At 43.0% G+C, this 22837-nt stretch overlaps 1 protein-coding gene across 1 annotated transcript in view; it reads left to right on the top strand.

Moving 5' to 3' along the window:
- The first annotated feature begins 3673 nt into the window (after positions 1–3673).
- LOC140737658 (A disintegrin and metalloproteinase with thrombospondin motifs 12-like) overlaps positions 3674–22837 on the top strand; it is a 615581-nt gene continuing 596417 nt past the window's right edge. Inside the window, exons 1-2 of the mRNA XM_073064184.1 lie at positions 3674–3983; positions 4140–4498. Of these exons, the coding sequence (XP_072920285.1) occupies positions 3860–3983; positions 4140–4498 (483 nt within the window). The 5' untranslated portion in view covers positions 3674–3859. The remainder of the gene's footprint in view (positions 3984–4139; positions 4499–22837) is intronic.

Genomic DNA, 22837 nt, shown 5'->3' with positions numbered 1-22837 from the left:
CTACAGGGTTAGTTAATAATTAGATAGTTGGATTGTTTATTGTCAATCTTCAGTGCACGAGTGTAAATGAGAACAAAATGCTTGTTATTTTGGATCCCATGCAGCATTTTAGCACAATAAGCATCAAGAACAGAATACAGTGTAATTATAAATAAAGGTAGCTTGCCGACTCTGGGATGGACAGGTAACATTCAGAACCTGGGATGGACAGGTGACCCTCAGACCCCAGGATGGACAGGTAACCCTCAGACACCAGGATGGACAGGTGACTCACAGACCCCAGGATGGACAGGTAACCCTCAGACCCCAGGATGGACAGGTGACCCACAGACCCCAGGATGGACAGGTGACCCACAGACCCCAGGATGGACAGGTAACCCTCAGACCCCAGGATGGACAGGTGACCCTCAGACCCCAGGATGGACAGGTGACCCTTAGACCCTGGGATAAAAGCAACCCTATAAAAACAAAGTGCAAATTTGAATGTTACATAAGATTAGTTTGTATCCATAGATGGATTGGTTTATTATTGTTACATGTACAGTGAAAAGCTGGTCTTTCATACCGTTCATACAGATCAGTTCATTACTCAGAGCATCAAAGTAGTTCAGGATTCAAGATTACTTTTCATTGTTCTTTCTTATTGCCCACTATGCTGCTGGCATTTAGGGCAGCAATGAAGGTCCTCCATCTCTGGTGGTGTTCAGGGATCCTTCATCACATCAGCAGCTTCTTCTCAGTTTTCACCACTGTCAGTCATGCAGTTCCTGAGTAGAGACTCAAGAATATCATTGCCTTCAGCTGTAGAAGGATTCTTCTTTGCTGTTTCCATAACAGCTTTGTTTAACCAGTCAGGTTCATTAACACTGAGATGAACCCTGGAACCTGGAAGACCGGTGGACCATTCTTATTTCGACCTCTACCCTTTGACTTGTTTGGCTCGTGGGTGACCCTACCACTAGCCAAAACATAAAGCCCTGGCTCCAGGCAACATAGCTCTCTGGATCATTGAGGCACACAAGCCTCCAAACCCAATGACAAGGTTGTATTCCTCTTGGCGGGTTGTTCTTCATTATACAAGTGTAAAGGAGAACAAAGTAATTGTTACTCCAGATATGATGCAGCAGAAGGAAACACAATAAGCACAACAAACGGAATAAATATAAAGGCAATCCCATAAGACACAATGTGCAGATAACTGTTTGAGTGTGGCAATACACACATACGATTCTTTTATATATGATATAAATTATATATTATATACAAGTATAGAATAAGATCAGAAAATGTCACAAACTCTTAGCAGGCCCATCTGTGGAAAGACAAGAAGACTTAAATGTTTCCAGTTAAAGAGCTTTGTCAGAAGTGGGGAAAAAGAGATAGCAATTTAGTTTTATTTTGCAACGAGGGTGGGAGAGGGATGGTGTGAGTGTTGCCATGGGAATGGTTGTAGAGGTCATCTGATTGATACATTAATGGGAACAGTGTGTGTGTGTGTGTGTGTGTGTGTGTGTGTGTGTGTGTGTGTGTGTGTGTGTGTGTGTGTGTGTGTGTGTGTGTACACACGCAAGAAGGAATGAATGAAGAAAATCTACGCAGTGAAGGCAGTTTGAGAATGAGAATAAAAACAACAGAGACTGGGGTGGTGAAAGTGAGGACAAGGGAATCTCCGTCTTTGCTCTGTTCGAGTGGAACAGTGGTGTGGACAATAATTAAAATATAATGAAGGGCTCTGAAAATCATAGCAGAGAAGTAGTCAAAATTCAGCAAGGACAACATCTCAGTCATAACTGTGTGGGGGAAATACACTGGAAAATGGGAAAATGACATGGAATCAGTACAAGCAGAAGGTGAATGGAAGCATAATTGAGATTAGCTTTGAGAACTCCTAGGTTTGTATTGAATGTCTGTTCCTGAAACAGATTTGAGGACATTCAGGTGTATTCAGAATCAGGTTTACTGTCATGACACATGTCTGTCATGAATTTTGTTTTTATTTTGTGGCAGTAGTAGAGTGCAATACAATATATATAGCTAGAGTGCATAAGACTTTTGCACAGTACTGTATTTGTCAAATGTGATGTAGAGAGTCAGTTGTGAGTCTGGTGGCAGCAAAGGATGTTGGGAATGGTGGAGGTGGAGTGCAGCTGGATGGGAGTGGGACTGGGGGCAGAGAAGGATGCCAAGGTGGTGGGGGGGGGGGAGTTGGTGGGTGTCATGGTTACAGACACACCCAGTCCTGAGACATCAGGCAAGATCACTTGACTGCAAGTAATTGGTTTATTGATCATTACAGAATATCTCTCCGGCACTTCCCTCTCCCTTCCCTTTTTCCCAATCACTTTTGAACAGTTCTGTATATGTGATGAATCTGATTCCCTCTCTAAATATCTACATCTTTGATCAGGAGAAAGTAACTACATGTTTAAAAAATAGTCCAATATAAGGACAAGGTCAGCCACAGGACTGAGAGTGCTGTTGAAGGGGACATTGGTTGGGTCTTTGTTCCAACCCAGACAGGCAACATTTCCCGAAAAAATAGTGACCCTGACAGGATGGTGCTGATGTAACCACCTAACTAAGATTGATTTGATAAAGTAAACATCATTTCTCTTCTGTCTAGCGTGGGGTTTCTAGGTCAGATCCCCGACTAAATTAAATCTGTAGTGGAACGCTTGCTCACGTTCAGACGCTAGGGAAAGCCCTTTGGGGAGGCGACTTGCGCTGCTTTTAACAGAGAAGACAGTCGGCATCAATCACATTTGATGCGTGAAGATTGTAATTGACGTTAGAGAGAGAGGAGAGGAAGAGAGACAAGAGAGAGAGAAGAGAGAGAGCTATAGAGAGATGTAAATTAAAGCCCATCGCTAATGGTAAAAATATAGTTGTCTACAGAAATCTGTAGAAGATGTTTTTCCTGTGATGACAGCAACTGGTTTAAGTTTGCACCCATTAAATTCCTTCAAACGTTTGCAGTTTGATTTTCCTCTTCTTAAAAACACGAAAAAAAACGCATATGTGGAGCGCTGTCACAGGAAAGCAGCATCCACCATCAAACACCCTGACCGCCCATGTTCTCTTCTCGCTGCTAGCATCAGGAAGGAGCCTCAGGTTCCAAACCACTAGGTTCAGTAACAATTATTACCCCTCAACCATCAGGCTCTTGAATCAGAGAGGATGCCTTCACTGCCCCAATACTGAAATGTTCCCACAACCGATGGACTCACTTTCAAGGACTCTTCATCTTATACTCTCGATATTTATTGCTTATTTATCACTTTTAGCTGTTTTGATTTTGTGCAGTTCGTTGGCTTTCGCAGATTGGTTGTCTGTCCATCTTTTTTGTGCGCGGTTTTTCATTAATTCCACTATGTTTCTTTGTATTTACTGTGAACGTACTTCGATAATAAATTTACTGAGACACTTGAGCGTGTGAACCTTGCGTTTTAAGAGCAAATAGCCAAAAAAGGAAGCATTTTAAATGAGAGCAGCGGGCGGGGGAGGGGAGAGTGCGAGATGGCTTGTGTTACGGCGCGTGTGGGACTGCACTGCGTGCGTTAACTTGCACAAAACTGCAAACACGTTCATATAAGCAGGAGTTAACGCAGAGGGAATTTTTTTTTCCTGGAACTGCCATGGGCAGTTATCGAACCCTCCCTCTTCTCCCAAGAAAAAAAAACCCTAAAAGTTTATATCTCTCCTCCTCTAGCAAACGTGTTTTTAAAAATCTTGGGTCTAGTCACCCTCGCCTATCTTCATTCCTCGTTGCCGACCCGAGATGGGGCCCGTGCATCACTTCCACACGCTCACAATCTCTCTGCAGGACCTTCTCTAGATAGATGCAACTTTTAACCGAATCATGATCCGTGCGGGAGAGCGCTTCATCATACCCATTCTTTTCACTTTTAAGCTCCTTGGTTTCCCAGCAACAAGTCACGGTAGCGTTCCGCCGGACAGTTTGCATTTTGCAGGCGAAAAACAAGGTTTGTGAATTTTCTAAAATATCCCGACCTTCAGTTTACACCCATACTATTATTAATGACACTGCAACGCCAGGGCAAGTAAACGCTCGCTGGTACCGTCACTGGAGCTTGCAGATCCTCATAGTTACCCGCTGTGTTGTTTCTTCTTCTTTTCAGAAAAGTTTATTAAGACTTTGCAGAGTTATGAAATAGTTCATCCAGTCAAAGTGGACGAAAGTGGAACTTTTCTCTCGCAGGACGTCAGTCACTATGTCAATCACGTTGGAAGGCGGGACCTTAGAAAGCAGGGCGACCACGTCTTTTACCAAATCGTTCTCCGAGGCCAAAAGCTGTTTTTTAACCTGACCGTGAATCGACCCTTTCTTTCTCCGGGATACGTCCTTGAGAAAAGGTACGGGAACGTAACTGGTGCCGTGATTCATGGCCCCGCGGTGAACACGTGTCATTTCACGGGCAGAGTGCAGCATCCAAAACTGGGCAGCGGCTCCGCTGCCGTGAGCACCTGCAGAGGACTGGTAAGTGGCAAGGCGTGGGTTAACTGGTATGGTTCAAACTCGCTGCGAGTGAAATGACGAATTTCTTTAGAGGCGGAAGAATTACCCGTTCTCTTCAAAACCATTTAAAACAAATATGCATTAATACTTTTCAGCCCTGAAACTACCAAGTCACACCAATCACCAGAAGTAATCAGATGCTTCAAAGATTTTTCCTTATAAATTATAATTATTCGCACAGAGAGTGTCGAAGAGGAGATTAGAAACCAAATCCCGGGATCACTCAGTGGCTATAGGGCAGTACACATTGCGCACATAGTACTTCGTCAGGGAAACTGGTCAGTCCACTCAACTCTTGCCGAGTGCGTCCAACATTTTCTGATTTGGTGGACACACATTCATTTTGATGTATGCCACCTTTCAACAATAGAGCTAGCTGTGTCTGCGCGGTTTGCGTCTCAGCCCCGCATTTATTTTTCACGCCACAGGCAATAGTGCGTCAGTTCTGAAAGGTAACTTTAGTATGGTAAAGGAGATGCTGGAAATCTGAAATAAAAGTAGAAACTGCCTGACATACCTGGCAGGTCAGCAAACGCCTCTTGAGATGTACTGCAGCCCCTTAGCAGATACTCTTGTTTTGCACTGCCTTACTTTCCCGTTTCTATTTCTGATTTATAATTTAATTTTTAAATTATATTTACTATTGATTTGTACTCCAGGGAGCGCGAAGCGCAGAATCAAATATCGCTGTGATGATTGTACGCTCTACTATCAATTGTTTGGCAGCAGTAAAGCAATATGGAATATAGATTCAGCTTCCACTCAAAAAAAAAAACAGTGACTTCCCTAGTCAGGCTGATCAACACCTCCACCAGAGGTGAGGAGAATGGGTTTGAGAGGGATAAATCAGCCATGATGGAATGGCAGAGCAGACTCGATGTGTAGAATGGCCTCATTCCGCTCCTGTGTCTTAAGGTCTGTCCAGGAACTTGCTTGGCCTGGGTGGCAATTCATCAGAATCTGAAGCCTGGGCCTCAGTTAGTACAGAACTTTGCTGTAGCACTGATGAGTTTATGACCTAAGTCAGTGTTCCCTAACCCTATTTGGCTCAACACCTTCATTCTTGCCAATACTCTTCTGAGGCACAATATACCTTCTGGTGCCCCCATAGTGTAAAAACATGTCTAACGTACGCTAACATGAGAAAAATGATTCTGCTTTAATTTTTTATTTGTCTTTAAACCTAGCTTATACATTACCTGTGTGCTGTACAGCAGCTTCGATATCAATGTGACCCTTGAGCTTGATGGTTTTTAGCAAGAGTTGAAATATCTGGTTCAAGTTATGACAGCAAAAGCCGTAAGTTCCCAAGCATTAACAATGCCCAGGCGTTTTCTGTTTTATTGTGAGTATGTGGTTGACTGCACTGAAGCCTCGTTCAACAAGGTAGGAGGATGGAAATGCAATGAAGTGCAGTTTGGCTCTTCACCAAAGACCAGGAAACTTCATATGACGGTATAGCCACATACTGCAAAAGCCGACAGTTTTGAACTCCCTTTTTGCTTCTTCATCATTCTGAATTTCAATAATTTCTTGTTGCAAGCTCTCTTCCTGTTCTTCCACCTTGCAAAGAAATGGGTTAAATACCTTGTCTGGAATTTCAAGATCAGTCAAATCCTTGAATCGATTCTGAAAATTCTTATTTAGTGACTACAGGTGTAAGCAGTACTCTTGCAAAGCACCATCTGTGAAAGAGAATGCCATAATTTCTGTGCAGGGAAACTGTGAGAACATTCTTCTCCCAATGTTTTGCTTATATATATTTTAATATTTAGTTTAATATTTTAATATTTAGAATATTAATTTTCTGATACAGGTCGACTAGATATGCCACATCTACACGTAGAAGTTCAATCTTGTTTCCCATGGTCTTGTCAACTTTGAGCAATAATTCAGCCAGTGTCAAAAAGAATAAACATTTTAAGCAGCAGCATTTTGACGGCCATAACACTTCAACACGAAGAAGCAGGCATTCAAAGTCTTTATCGTTATCTTGGCATAACTGGCGAAATATTCTGCAATTTAATGGATGAACTTTAATTTTGTTTGTAACAGATATTACAAGAATCATTCTTGATAAAGTTGCTGGATGAGGTCTTCAGCTGTAAGAAATTGATGTGTTATACAATATATTGTAATTCAACTTAGAATTTCTTTTTTCATAAATGCCACTAAACCAGCATGGTGACCAATCATATATGGTGCTCCATCTATTGCACGTGAAATCACGTTCCTAATTGGAATACTTTTACCCTCAATGTACATTTTGAGCTTCTTGTAAATTGAATCTCTGTTGATTTTTTTTAACTTCTTACAAAAGAGAATCTTTTCATGAACTTTTCCATTTTTGATAAATTGTACATATGCCATCAGCAAAGTCTTGTTGTCTTGCACAGTTGACTCATCCAGTTGAATCCCAAATTCCATTTTTTGTAGCGTTGTGCATAGTTGATGCTTGATGTCTTTACAGGTCACTGGCTGAGGTTTTTGGCTGTGAGATGTTGACGATGAATTACACAATGAATGGCAAATAGACTTGGAATTTCTTTTTTCATAAATGCCACTAAACCAGCATGGTGACCAATCATACACGGTGCTCCATCTGTTGCACAAGAAATCATGTTCCTAATTGGGATACTTTTATCCTCAATATACATTTTGAACTCATTGTAGATTGATTCTCTGTTGATATTTGCTTTTAACTTCTTACAAAAGAGAATCACTCCATATTCTTTTCCATTTTTCATAAACTGTACGTATACCATTAGCAATGCCTCGCACAGTTATCTATTTTGAGAACAATGGTGAGCACTTCTGATACAGTAGGCAGTATTAATCTTTCACCAATTGTGTGAGATTTTCCACACTTTGCTATCATTTTGGAAATGTTATAAGAAACAATGAGGTCACTATCAAGGTTATTTTTAGCTTTCTTAGCAAATGACACAAGTGTGCAATGCTTTTCAAATGCTTCTTTCATCTTACAAATGAGACAAATGGGGTGTCGCTGATCTGATGGGAACGGAATAAAACCATACTGCAGGGATGTAATTTTGTATTGATGCCCTTTCTGTAGTTCCTGTTTCTTAGCAGGATTAGAATTCAAGGCTTCACTGCCTTCAGACTCAGATATTGCGCCATAAGGGGGCTATATTAAAATTAAAAATGAAAGGAACCCTACTGAATGTTGACACAGCAGCGAGTTGGCATGGATGGAACAATGGTAGTGGCACGCAAAGGAACAGCGAGGCAGAGATAAAGACGATCAGAACAGTGAAAATTACGTTGACGAGGATTCAGATTGGAATCTGAATGTTAGTCAGAATAAAGCTGGTGTTCGGCAAGCTACGTTTATACTATTCCAGTTAGCATGACTGACCAATCACATAAGGTCTCATAATCCCCAAAGATGGTTCTTGTCTACACATATGAAGCCAACGTCACTTTGAACAGCTCAAGAGGAATCTTTGGAGTTGGCAGGTTCTGGCCAGCTCTGTATCGTTGCACGACCTGTTTTCTGTAGATCTGTAGAGGAAGTTGAGAGGGTATACTTGACTTACCAACTATTAAATTGCATGAACTCGTTCCGTGCTGCGAGTCAGGGGGAATTTTTGGGCACCCGGGTTGCTAATTGATGCATCCCCAATAATGTCTGGTTGGTAAAGTTGGATGAGATTGCTGAGTTTCAGCTATATTGTGATGAAGAGTACTCACTGCCTGCAGAGCTATAGTTCTTCCTGTGCTCCAGAGTCTCAGTCTTTTTTTTTGGGAAGTGCCTGTTCTACTAACTGTCAGTCAGGATTCATGCCTTAAATTAGAGTGTTGCTTACTGCCCCCCCCCCCCACAATGATTTCTATTTCCCCTAAGGTCGCCTTAGGACATGTAAATGCCCCGGTTGGGAATCACTAACTTAAGTGATTATTGGCACACTGGGCAACAACATAGTGTTACGTACCCCGTAACTGCGTCACTTACCAGCAAAGATAGAGAGGTCCGTTGAAGTCTGATGGTACTATTTTTAACAGTATTTATTGATAGAAATACACAAAAATAATATCAGTGCAAACACACAGATAATATACGTCGTCAATACTAAATCTAAAAGCGCGGGTATAATAATAATCAATAAGCAATAACTCTATCGTTGTCTAGGGGATAATGTATTGTCCGATGGAAATATAAAAGTCACTCAGTTCATTCAAGCTCATACAGGCTTCAGCCTTTGGGGACTGCTGGGTTTTCAATTGTTGGAGAGAGAGAGATTTTAGAGAAAAACTTGCCGATTCCTTTTATGATGTCAATCCTTCGAGAGTCGTTGGGAGTTGGTTTCCCCGTTGTTGGCTAAAAACCTTTCGGCCGTGGAAAAGGGCCCACCGATTCCAGGGCAAATGGAACCGGATGCACGTGGCCTTTCCCCTGGTTTCTTGCTATTACGGGATCGCTGGCGTTTCTTCTGGTGTGTCTGAGGGCTGTTCCCACAGACCCTCTTTTTATCCTGACTCACAGGGTCTCAGGTGTCAATCAGGTTGGGGATGATGCAATCCCTCCACCAACCTCCTCCTTGGTTCATTGCCTGGGGCTTTGATTGCATCGTCCATGATGCAATACACAAGTCCGTCTCCAAGAGACAATAGCCAGTATCAATGGGTCCACCTTTCGGAGGCCAGGACACATTCTAACCCTTTTGTCGACTCTGCATGTCTTTCTCTCATTTCCTGTGTCTCCTGAATTGGCTCAATAGTGATCTTGCGATTCTCACAAAGGAGGGGGCTACCCCGCACCCTTCGGCCCCTCAGAGCTGTGGTACATTCATAACACCCCCTTTCTTCAAAGCATTTTCACCAGCGGTGGAAACGAAGTAGTACAGAGTCTTACAGGATTTTAGAATCTAACACAATACAAAAGCTTTTCTTTTACAGAGTAATACAGTTATACATTCAATTCAGTATCTAGATGGTTACCGATTACAATTGTCACTTCCTTTAATATCTTAACATCTTGTACCCTACTAAAGTCTTGTAGCATCAGACTCCAATTGAATAACCACCTATTCTTTAGCCAACAAAACTAAAGAGTTGTGATCTTAGCTTACGGGTATACTACAACAGTCCATGCAAATACTAATCTTTATGTTGCTTTCAAACTTAACAGGCAGGCTTCCATGGGGTTTGTCTTTTATTATTCACAGGCTTTGTCGAAATCCCTTAAAACCGGTTTCTGCTATTTAAAAATGGCATCCCCATTAACCCTCGTCTCTTTTCCGGTTAGTTCCCATGTGGGGAGTTCGGGTAACCTGGCAAAATAGGCTTTTGCCCGTTTCTTTCATAGGAGTTATTTTATCAACACTGTGTCCCAAACTTAGACCATCTTCTGAATTTCCACCCAATTCTTTAATTTTACGCAAGTTGCTAGCTTTCTCTTCAGGACCCTTTAGGTTATTAGTTTCCAGTTCGAACTCTTTGTTCAAGCAGCATTTCAAATTCTGTCTTTTCACACCACACTCTGGAATTACAATAGCCTGGGGGGCCCCGTCATCTTCCAACTCAACCTGTAAGTGATCCGCAGGTTTTAAATTTTTTTCATTCGATTTGGGAACTACATATTTTCCGTTTTCTTCAATGATAATATTCATCTCCCCACGTTTGATCTCCACATTAACTTTTAACACACCTTCGAGCACAAACACCTGGGAACTCTCACTTCGCACTATTACCAAGGTTAACCCTTTCTTCACTGAACCAAGTCTATCTGACCCACAAGGACTGCATTCCTTTTCAACTGACTCAAATACCTCAGACTTTTTCTGAGCTCCATTACTAGGTTCAGTACCGCGTGCATCCACATCTTGGACACACTCAAACGGGACATTTGCCTCTTCCAGGCTTTCAATACCCGTACCCGGTCCAAATTCCAAATTCCCCTGATTCTCCCAGCTGCTCTCTGGGCAACTCCCTTCCGGAGAAAATTCAACCCCGCGGGCTGCAACAACCTCATCTGCCAACCCAGCAGACTTCTTCAAGGTAAGGGCATCCTTTTCATCTAGGACTGCCCTCATTTCATTATCGGGAACACCTTTAGAATTTTCAACTTCTTCAAACAGTTCTGCCAAACCAGACAGATCATCCATGTCCACCTCTGGACCTTTTAACAGCTTTACCTGTTTCTCATCTCCATTTCGTGCCTCTAGCACTTCATTCCTCACTAAGGGCAGGTCTATCTCCTCTCCCTTACTCTCTTTCACTTTACTACCCTCTCTTTTACCACCCTCCAAACCCTCGTGGTACAGAGTTGGTAAAAACTTCTCAGCCAAATCGATACTGGCCAGATTTAAACTGCTCTCGTTCTCAGCTGTCTTTCTCGACATGCTGCGAGTGACCGCGCATGCGGGATAGATCTTGGAATCTAGGGGCAGAACCTCAACACTCACAGGCTGTTCTGTCAGCGTCATTGCCGACCAAACCTTACCACTGGCTAAATCGTTACCCAGAAGGACGACCGCGTCAGTTCTCGGGAATTCTGATCACACCCCCATTTCAACTGGTCCAGAGACTAGCTCACAATTCATAATGATCTTATGCAAGGGCACCATTTCCGTCCCTTTGCCTATTCCTTTCACAGCTACCATTCCCGTCTTGCGACCAAAATCTAGTACCTTACTGCTGATCAATGATAGTTCCGCCCTCGTGTCTCTCCAGATCCGTACTGGAACTGGGGTGCCTCCCTCCCTCACAGCCATGGTTCCGTTTGACATACAAGTCTCAGACCCTTCTCGCACTCTGTCTACCTGGGGCTCTCTTGTCGATTTACTGATTACCACGGCACATCCGATAGGGACTGCTGCTTTCCCTTTTCCTGTCTCTTTCCTCGGAGCAAAGCACCTAGATGCAATATGCCCCCCCTTTCCACAATTAAAACAGGTCAAGCCCGGAAATCTCTGGCCGTCTTGCCTTTCCCCCTCAATCTTACCACTAGCTCCCAGCAGGACCTCTGCCTCAGCCGGCGGGCTTTCTCGATCGTTCCCACGGTCTCTCTGGGAACTTTTATTTGAGGAAAACTTTGTCTTGTGGGTTAGGGCATATTCATCTGCGAACCTAGCAAATTCTGAGATGGATTTATTCGGCTTCTCATTCAAATACATCCGGATATCCTCCGAAACACAACCTTTAAATTTCTCAATCAGAATTAACTCCCTGAGACGCCAATAATCCTCGTCCACTATTTCTGTGGTGCACCAATGGTCCAAGAGCACACCCTTCTCATAGGCAAACTCGGTATACGTCTGATTCCACCCTTACTTTAAATTTCTAAACTTCTGTCTATACGCTTCAGGTACTAGCTCATAACTCCAGAGAATGGCCGCCTTTACTTTGTCATAGCTCTCCTCCTCTTCCTCCTCCATGGACAATGCCGTATATGCCCGCTGTGCCTTCCCTTTTAACACACTTTGTAACAACACCACCCACTGATCTCTGGGCCACTTCTGATTCACTGCCACCTTTTCAAAAAGCAAGAAATAACTATCAACATCCGTCTCCTCGAACGGAGGTACTAACCTCAACTCCCGACTAACATTAAACCGCTCCTCTCGGTCCGACCCCTGAACTCTTTGCTCTTGCCGTAACTGCTCCATCTCCAAGTCATGTTTCCTCTGTTTCTCTGCCTCCCTCTCCTTCTCGGCCCTTTCCTTCTCTTTCTCAGCTCTTTCTTTCTCCTTCTCAGCTGCTTCTAGCTGTTTTAACTGAAGTTCATGCTCTCTTTGCTTCTCAGCTCGGTCCCGCTCTAACTCCTTTAGCTGGAGCTCATGCTCCCTTTGTTTGTCGGCTCTTTCATTCTCCTTTTCAGCTGCTTCCAGCTGTTTTAACTTAATTGCATGTTCCAACCTTAATTTCTCCAACTCTAACTGAGCCGTCCCACTAGCTGGTACCTTTTTAGGAATATTTTCCAATACCTCAGCTGTAAACACATTCTTCCCAATATAATACTGAGTTATTGCCCTTCGCACCTCCCACTTTTTCATTGACAACCTCACCTCTGCGAGGTTTAACCCCTTCGCCAAATTTATCAAGTCTCATTTGGTGGCCGCCTCCAGCGCCTCCAGAGTCGGGTTTTCTATAAATTCCCCCATGTCCATCTTTGCTGGTTTCCCGTCTGGCTACCCACGTAACCAGATCCAAGTTTGGACTTACAAGCCCGATTCACTGGCCCCCCCAATTTGGTATCAAATCTCGAGACGAGAACCCCAAGTCCAAGTCCGTCTCCAAGAGACACTAGCCAGTATCAATGGGTCCGCCTTTCGGAGGCCAGGACACATTCTAACCCTTTTGTGGATTCTGCATGTCTTTCTTTCATTTCCTGTGTCTCCTGAATTGGCTCAATAGTGATCTTGCAATTCTCACAAAGGAGGGGGCTACCCTGCACCCTTCGGCCCCTCCGAGCTGTGGTACATTCATAACAATAGTGTGCCCTAATGGTTTGCTACCATTTCCAGGCTAGCAGGTTTTAGGCAAAATAAAGCTTTTAATGCAAATTGTTCAGACAAATTGAAGATGGCGGCGCGAAGCAGCTTGCAGCGGCCACTCCGGAACTGATTATCTGTTATTTGTGAAGTGGGGTGACATGCGCAATCATAATCCATTGAAAACGAACGTGGGAGCATGGAGGAACATTGGGAAATTCCAGGAAGACCTTCTTTGTTGCTGCTGCTGCTGTGATGTCCGGGACTCTGCTAGGAAGAACAGGCCCCCAGTCCTCGGGGTCGCGTTGCCAATGGCCGTTGGAGGGGCCGTCTTAATACGCTCGGCAGAGGATGGTGCTCGGAGAAGCTGTGCCGGAGGGGATGGTCGTCGGCTCGGAGGTTCGACGGACTCGGGTCACTTTCGGTGTGTGCTGCGTCTGCGAGGCTGGTTTTGACGGAGCTTTCATTGTGTACTGCGTCTGCGAGGCTGAGTCGGGCGGCACCTTGCAAGTTCATAGCGGGGGTATTCCCTTCTGCCGCTGGCATGGGATGGCGAGTCTATTGGGACCCTGGGGACTTGTGGAAACTGTGGTGATTTCTTTTGAACTTACAGTCCTTGAACATCTTGGACTATTTTTACTGTGCCCATAGTCTGTTTTTTTTTAATCAATTATACTATTGTTTGCACTGTTGTAACTATATGTTGTAATTATGTGGTTTTGTGCAGGTCTTGTAGCTTTAGTTTTTGGTCCTGTTTTTGTCTGGTGGATTTGGAGCTCCTTTCCGGGGAACGCGCTAGACGGTAGCGCGATATTAATACGCAGCAGCCTCTCCGGACTCTGGATTGGGGATTGCCAAACGTTACGTGGATTTTCTGGTGTAGTCTGTTTTGCCATGTGCTTTTGTGATATCATTCTGGGGGAACGTTGTCTCATTTTTTAACTGCATTGCATTTGCGGTTTCTAAATGACAATAAACTGAATCTGAATCTGACTATGTTAAGTGCTGTGAGTTTACTGACAGTATGCAGCCATTTATTAAATACTGCAATGTTTTGGTGAAGAAAAACAGTGGAGCCAAGAGCTTGAGATGTAACTATCAGGTGCCTGAAAGCCCCTGGCACAATACCACCAATGATTCTTAATATTTTGAGGATCAGCTGGAAGGACAGATGCACTAGCATCAGTATACTGGAAGGAGCCAACAAGAGCAGCATCTCCACCATGATAAAGTAACACCAACTCTGATGGATAGGTCATGTCATTCAGATGCCTAACTCGCGTCTCCCTAAATAGATCCTTTACTCCCAGTGGAAGGACGGTCACTGGGCAAAGGAAATGCATCAAAGATAGCATCAACATCAGGCTGAAGGAATTCAACATTACATCTAAAATTTGAGAAAACTGCACTCTATAGATACAGCCAGAAGAAATCTGTTCAAGACAGAGCTTCACTACATGAGAACGACCTTCGCTGTGCCACAGAGAACAAGCGACAGCTGTGAAAGGAGAGACTGAATGACCAAAAGACTCAATCGCTAACCACAGCCACCACTTACTCGTGCCCACACTGCACCAGAATATGTGGATCCCAGATCGGCCTCTACAGCCACCTGAGGACCCACTAGTAGACAACTCCTAAGGAGAACATCACACTCCACTCGAATGATTGTGCTACGACAGCTGCATATAGATGTTTTATCAATTGCAGATTAAAGATCATATGCACTCATTGGGAACTTATTTTGAAGGTATCTCTTGAACCTAATGAAATAGCCACGGAGTGTATGTTTGCAGTCTTCTATTCTGTTTCCATCCACTTCAAGTTTTGACGTGTTGTGCATTCAGAGATGCTCTTCTGCACATCACTGGTGTAACATGTGATTATTTAAGTTACTGTCGCCTTCCTGTCAGTTTGGACCAGTCTGGCCATCCTCCTCTGACCTCTCTCATTAACAAGGCATTTTCACCCACAGAACTGACTTTTTTTTGTTTTTTGCTCCATTCTCTGTAACCTCTAGAGAATGTTGTTCATAAAAATCCCAGGAAATCAGCAATTTCTGAGACACTCAAAATTGAAAATACCCATGGACTAAGATGTTAACTGTCCTGTGCTGTCATCAGTGGGATCATCAGTTGATCTCCCACCTGTCTTCAGGAGTTTCGGCCTGCTTATGATCAAGACTCCCTCGAGGTGGTGGGCCAGTAGTGCTAAAGCACCACCTCCCACTGATGAGCTTAAAGACTTGGCATCTGCCTCTATCAGAGTTGTTGGTGGCCTCCATCCAACAGATAATCTACTGTTCAGGTATCTAAGCAGCTACTGAAGAGTTTGCAGAAGATGGATAGACTGTCCGACTATCTGCCCCTCTGGACGTACTTGGTCCACACCCACGATGATCCTGCCTCTGCTGCCTCAGCTACAGCTCTGCTGGTTGACTTGATCTCTCTTCTAGTGAAGCCAAGGTCACGCAGCCACTTCTGGAAAATGAACGCAATAAAGCCATGGCACCTTACTTCGAATAGATAGCCTGAGACCTTCCACCCTCTGACTCTGCACTCTGATCTTAATTCTGCATACTTGGTTAACTTGCGTTCATGGGCTTCATCGATGTTGCCTTCCTAGGGGACTGTGAGTTCACCAATAACCACTTCTCACCAATAACCAATGAAACCACACCAGCAGTCATTCTATGGTAGATCACATTTCTTCCCCATTCTGATGTTTGGTCTGGACCTCTTGCCCATGTCTGCATGCTTTTATGCCTTGAGTTGCTGCCAGTTGATAAGCTAATTAGATATTTGCATTAATGAACAGGTGTACAGGCATACCTAATAAAGTGGCCACTGAGTGTACATAAAAACTTTTGGAGTATAACCTGCTATTGATTTACAAAATAAACATTACTGCTTCTTCCTCTTGTTCATTCTTGATTAATGTTTTCTGTACCAAGAAAGCAAATAGTAACTGAAACTCACTGTTCAGTCAATAACAACAAGTGACAGTTTATATCATAACCAGCAGAAGACATCTTTTATGTATTTTATTTATTTAGAGATACAATGCAGAATAGGCTCTCCAGGCACTTTGAGCCATGCCTAGCAGCAACCCACAACAACCCCGACTTAACCCTAACCCAATCACAGTGCAATTTGCATTTAACCTACCTGGTACGTCTTTAGACTGTGGGTGGAAATACACATATTCCATGGGGAGGATGTGCAAACTCCTTATAAAGCTGCCAGATTTGAACTCCGAATTCTAACACCCCAAGCTGCAATAATGTCACACTAACTGCACTGCTTACATAGTGGTATTAAGATCTTTTGTCTGTGGTGGGCCTAGGTTTAGCATTCATCTATCGATGTTCTGAGGCTGATTTCCTGCTGAAATCAGACCTTCTCTAAATCATGATTACTTTTCCCACTGACTGTGGGATATCTGTCAGCTTTTTATTCATAATAATCAACAACATCTTTTAACAAGCTGATAAAGGTAGCTTTTAGTTATAAGCACAAAGAGCTGCTGGAAATCCAGACCAAGATATACTAAATGCTGGTGGAACTCAGCAGGTCAGGCAGCATCTCTGGAGAGGAATAAACAGTTGACATTTTGGGAGTGAAATGGAAGGGGAAGGAGCTGGAATATGAAGGTGGGGGAAGGGAAGGAGTACAAGCTGACAGGCGATAGGTGAAATCAAGTGAGGAGGATGGTGGGTGGAGGAGGGGGAGGGAGTGAGAAGCTGGGAGGGGATAGGTGGAAAGGGTTGAAGAAGAAATCTCACAGGAGAGGTCCGTAAACCTTCCTTTCCAGTCTTGATGAAGATTTATTCCTCTCCATTGATGCACCCTGACCTGCTGATTTCTTCCAGCATTTTGTTTGTGCATAGCTTGTAGTTAGTGAGCTCCTGCTTGAAGAAATCAGCATCTCGAAGTACAAGTTGTGTAACTGCATTAGGTCTTTGAATAAGGTAAAAAAAAAACACCTGTGGGAGCATCTTCTGTTCAAAATACTCCTCTTAAATCAAGGGTTCCCAGCCTGGGGTCCATATACCCCTCAATTAATGATAGGGGTCAATGGCATAAAAAAGGCTGGGAACCCCTGCATTAGGTGAATGTCTAATTTAAATGTTTTGGAATCACTGTATCTACCCCTCCTGTACTGATCTATTAATGTTAGCCATGAGGAAAATTTTTAATCATTTGGGTTACACACTCGGGGATTATGGCAGATGTGCTGGGCATTAGGTTAACTCCTTCACTTTCCTGGCTGACATTGGGATAGCTCTGCACCTGACATGTTCTCCTGCCAGCAAGCCAGAAAGTGTGAAGAATAACTCTGGACCAATGTGTAAAAATATCTTGATGTGGAATTACTTATGCCTCTGAAATATTCATAATTTGCAGAAAGGTGTGGGATAACTTCACTTGCCCACCATTGAAAAGTTCTCGCAACTTATGGACTCACTTTCAAAGTATCTTCACATGATCTCGATATTTATTGCTTATTTATTGATTATTCTCAGTACTTGCTTTCTGAACTTGCACAGTTTGTTGTTATTTGCCTCGTGTGAATGTGTGATGTCCACTTTATGCAGGTGTACCAAGGCAGAGTGAGTAGCGCCAGACATCTCGTGCTTCATGACACTGTCACTCATGGCTAATTATCGTTCTTCATCATTGCTAGTGGTCTTGTTCGATGAACACTTCCAATTTGGCTACGAGACACTGCATTCAGGGATTTTGGCAGATGTCCCAGGTTTTATCCCCTCCACTTTCCTTGGCTGATGGTGGGATAGCCCTGACATCTGACATGTACTCCTGCTGGCAAATCAGAAAGTGCGATGAATCACCCTGGATCGCACCAAAGGACACAGCGTTACAGGGCGTAAATGGAAGCAGATGGAACATCAGATCTGCCAAGGGTCACAGGTGCTGGAGGAGACCATAACAGTCATTTCTTATCTATCGTGCTTTTCTTGTTACTAGAGTTAACACTTGGTCTGATTTGGCATCGAGGATATGGAAACTCTCTCACCAGTGTTGATCAGAATATTGCTGCAGCTGTTTAATGGTGATCTGAACAAATTGATGTTCTTTGCTTCCAAGGCACAATCCATTGATTTATTAATTGCTTCCAGAACATGAAATATATTGGTTTACTTGCAGTAAATGCTTCCACTTAAGTTTATTTGCAAGAGACTCAGAATAAATATTGGACAAATCTTGGCAGAAACATTAGAACATAGGGCATAGAGAGTGTAGGCCCTTCGGCCCATGCTGTTGTTCCAACCTTTTAATGGCTCTAAGATCAACCTAACCTTTCCCTCCCACAAAGCCCTCCATTTTTCTTCATTCCATGTGCCCAACTAAGAGTTTCTTATGAGTGTGTTCTGTGCACTTGTCACTCTCTGTGTAAAATACCTTCCTCTGACCTTTCCCCTGTACCTCTTCTAGAAACCGTAACATTCCCCTTATTCTCTCCTCTAGTCACCTTAAAACTATATCCTCTGTATTAGCCATTGCCGCCGTTGGAAAAAATGTGCTGGTTTTCTACTCTGTCAATGCATCTGATCATCTTGTACAGTTGTGAGGAACGGTTATTGGCTCTGGGCCTGCATTCACTGGAATTCAGAAGAATGAGGGGCGACCTCATTGAAAACTGTAGAATGTTGAAAGGCCTTGATAGAGTGAATGTGGTCAGGATCTTTCCTATGGTGGGGAGTCTAAGACTAGAGGACACAGCCTCAGAATCGAGGGGCGTCCTTTTAGAATGGAGATGTAGAGGAATTTCTTTAGCTAGAGAGTGGTGTATCTGTGGAATTCATTGTTACAGGTGGCTGTGGAGGCTGTGGCTATATTTAAGGCAGAGGTTGTGATGCACCATCAATAACCTTACTCACTCTGAGACGTAAGAAGCGAGATATTGGCTTTTATTGACTGGAAGAATGAACAACACTACATCCTGGAGAATGAGGCTGGGCTCAGGCCTCAATCGCCTTTATACAGGGGTCTGTGGGAGGAGCCACAGGAGCAGTCCAGACAGGTATATGTAGTTCACCACAGGTTGATAGATTCTTGATTAGTCAGGCCATGAAGGGATACAGGGAGAAAGCAGGAGATTGGGGCTAAGAAGGAAAATGGATTTGCTGTGATGACATGGCAGAGCAGACAATGGGCCAAATGGCCTTATTCTTCTCCAATATGTCTTGTATCAGGTCTCCTGTCATTTCTTTCACTCCAAAGAGAAAAGCCCTAGCTCACTCAACCTTTCCTCATGTTCTTTAATCAAGGCGGCATCCTGGCAGATCTTCTCTGCACCCTCTCTAAATCTTCCACACTCTTCCTGTAAAGAGACAGCTAGCAACTGAACACAACCAGAATTTTATAGGGCTCTTGTGCTCAATCCCTGAACTAACAAAGCACAACACATCACACGCTTTCTTAACCACTCTATCAATTTGTGTGGCAACTTTGAGGAATTTCTGGCCTTGGACCCTCCCCCCATATCCCTCTGTTCCCTCACACTTAGACTGCTCAGCTTCAATACACTTTGCACCCTCCCGGAAGTCTGAAGCAAAATTATTGCGGCAGAGAGAAGGGGTACCTTGAACTTTGCAGAATAATATTGTATCTTTAAATAATGAGATTTTGTAGTTTAGAAAGGAACGGTTTGTAATGGATTTTTTTATCTTTGTTCTGTACACCTGCTGTAAAATAACAAATTTCATGTCAAATGTGAGTGATATTAAATCTGATTCTGAAATAAACCGGTTGATATTTTGAATACACTCCTCTTGGGCTACCAGCCATCTTCATCCCTGGCAGAGTTTGACGTTGAAATCGCTGATAAAATCGATACCTGTACCCGGCTGGAAGCCTGAGAAGAGTTTGTTCATCATATACGCCAGGAAAGCACAAGATCCTTTTTCAGATTGTATTTCTAGCTATTCCCAGTTTTGCTAAAAGTTTATTGTCCGGAAATATTAATTCTGTTATGCTCTTGGTTCTTTGCCATTCTTAATGCACAATTATTCTGTAAAAGTTACTAAGCTAACTGAAGTGTGAAGATGAAATACCATGTGTAATGAGCAGTCTTTAAACAGTCATCAAATTATGAAGATGAGCAAGTCACTGTATATTTAATCAAGTATAATACAAGTTCTATTAATGCAGAAACACTCAGTAAGTATAATATAACTTACTAAATGTTACTGTGTTAACAGAAGCATGTGCTGGGAACTTGTCTTTATTTTTCCAGAGAAATTTGACACGTTATCTGTGTACAGTTCAAAAACAAGGTAGAACAGAGAACACTAAAGCACAGTCTTGGCCCATCTTAACCTATCTAAGATCAGTCTACCCTTCCCTCCTGCATACCCCTCAACTTTACAATCATCCATGTACCAGGTTCAAGAACAGTTACCTCCCCACAACAGTAATGCTCTTGAACAAAAGCAGGTAACTACACTCACTTGCCCATTCATTGAGATGTTCCCACAACTAATGACCTCACTTTAAGGACTCATTATCTCACGTTCTCGTTATTTATAGCTATTTATTTATATTTGCATTTGCACCATTTGCTGTCTCCTGCACTCTACTTGACCTTTCATTGATCTTGTTATAGTTACTGGTCTATAGATTTGCTGAGTATCCCTACAGAAAAATGAATCTCAGGGTTGTATCTGGTGACATATATGTACTCCGATAATAAAATTCATTTTGATTTAAGAGTTTTTTAATTCTCTCTAATCCCTAACCTTTTCAATGCCATGGATTCCTACTATTAACTGAGGGATCCGTGGACCCCAGGATGGGAACTCCTGTTAAAATGTATCGGCATCTACTACCACGCTCAGCAGGACATTCCACGCACCCACCACTCTCTGTGTTTAAATAAAACTTGCCTCCAACACCACCCCCTCCACCTTTCCTCCAGTCACTTTAAAATCATGCCTGTCGTATTGACTACTTCTGCCCTTGGAAAAATTTCTGCCTCTCCATTTGATTTGTGTCAAGGAAATATATATAGTGTTGTGCACATATATATAGTTAGGGTGCCTACGACTTTTGCACGGTACTGTAGTAATTTTATGTATTGCACTGTACTGGTGCAAAATAATCAAATTTTATGACATGTGAGTGATGATAAATCTGATTCTGATAAGGGTTTCTGTTGTGGACTGAAAGTGGGAAGGGGGTAGGCAGAAAGGAGTCATGGTTGGTAAAAGGGGAAGGGAGCAGGAAGCAGCAGAGAGACATCTGTAAATGATCAGTAAACCAATTGTTTGAAATCCAGATTCTTGCCTAGTGTCTCAAGGCTGAGTGTGTCTGCACCCCCCCCCACCGCCCCTGCCCCAGCACTTCTTCTCTGCTACCTCTTCCACACCCCTCCAACAGTGCTCCAGCTTCACCAATTCCCACAAACTTTGCTCCTGCTAGATTTACAAACTCACTCTTCGCTTCATGTTGACAAATATCGCACTGTGCAAAAGTCTTAGTCACCTGAGTTATACCTGTATATTTGTGCCTAAGACTTTTGCACGGTACTGAATTTCATTGGTGCCTTTTCAGTTTTGTTTTGTACAATACTGATATAAAACATCCCTGAGTGTGGTTGACCAATCTATCCGGAATGATTAGAGTAAAAAAGATGTATGTATCAATAGGGAGTCATAGATGGTTAGCAGTAGATCTCCATTTAAAGATGAAAAATAAGGAGGCTTGAATTTGGTAAAGTTTTAAATAATAGCAATATGGAGGCTTTAATGTGGTAAAATTCTCTCTGGCACTTCATTGGGAGTGTTTTCCAAATAAACTTGTTGCCTAGTCATATATTAGACTCTATGACCAGCAGCTTGGTCACTGATAGATTTTAATGTGTGTCCTCGAGTTGGGAAGCAAAATATAGAGTTGAAGAGGTTTAAAGATAAATACAGTGGCCTCTGGTTAATTGGGACAGCAGTAAATTGTGCCAGTCACTTATCTGGGACAACATTTAAAGAACATAAACTAATCAAGAAGATGGCTGGGCTTTCCTTTGTTTATTTGGGACACTGTGCTGCTTAATTATGACAGGAGACTTGCTGAACAGATTCTAACTAACATCGGTTGCGTGTACTTGTGTGGGTGTGAGATGATCAACCTGCTCAAGTGAACAGTTTTAAAATAGTGTCAGTTGTCTGTGCTTGTGCTCAAACTACAGTGATTTTTGTCACTGGTGGTTTGCAAGAAATATACAGTAAGACAATTTAGAAATGCTTATCTCACTACGGTTTGAAGCATTCAGGCTCAGAGGTAGCAGAAACGGGAGTGAAAATGAAACTATTTCACTGCTTCAGCAAGTTGGGAATTCTGAAGGTATCAAGAATCTTCTAGAATATTACAATGAAAGTGAAGATTTGGAGAGTGCACTCCATTGTGTGAAGGCAGTCCATTGTCTGCACTGATTTTGTTCATTGTGTACACTGGATGAATTCCTCAAAGTTTCAAGGGTACAATTTAATGTCAGAAAATGTATACAATATACACCCTGAAATTTTTTTCTTTGCAACCATCCACAACAGCAGAGGAGTGCCCCAAAGAATGAACGACAGTTAAACGTTAGAACCCCAAAGTGCCCCCCCCAGCTCCCCTCCCTCCCGCGTGTAAGCGGCAGCGAGCAAAAATCCCCCCTCCACCCCACCAGCAAAACAAAACATCGGCACCCGCCACTGAGCACTCAAGCGGGAGCAAAACAACAGCAAAGACACAGACTTGCAGTTACCCCAAAGACTTGGCGTTTCACCCGGTATTCAACATACTGCAGGTTCTCTCCCTAATAAGGGAGAAAGAGGTGTCTC

The sequence above is a fragment of the Hemitrygon akajei genome, chromosome 13 (assembly GCF_048418815.1).
Source record: "Hemitrygon akajei chromosome 13, sHemAka1.3, whole genome shotgun sequence".
Taxonomy (NCBI): domain Eukaryota; kingdom Metazoa; phylum Chordata; class Chondrichthyes; order Myliobatiformes; family Dasyatidae; genus Hemitrygon; species Hemitrygon akajei.
The sequence above is the reverse complement of the archived record's forward strand: the minus strand, read 5'-3'. Positions and strand labels throughout refer to the sequence as shown.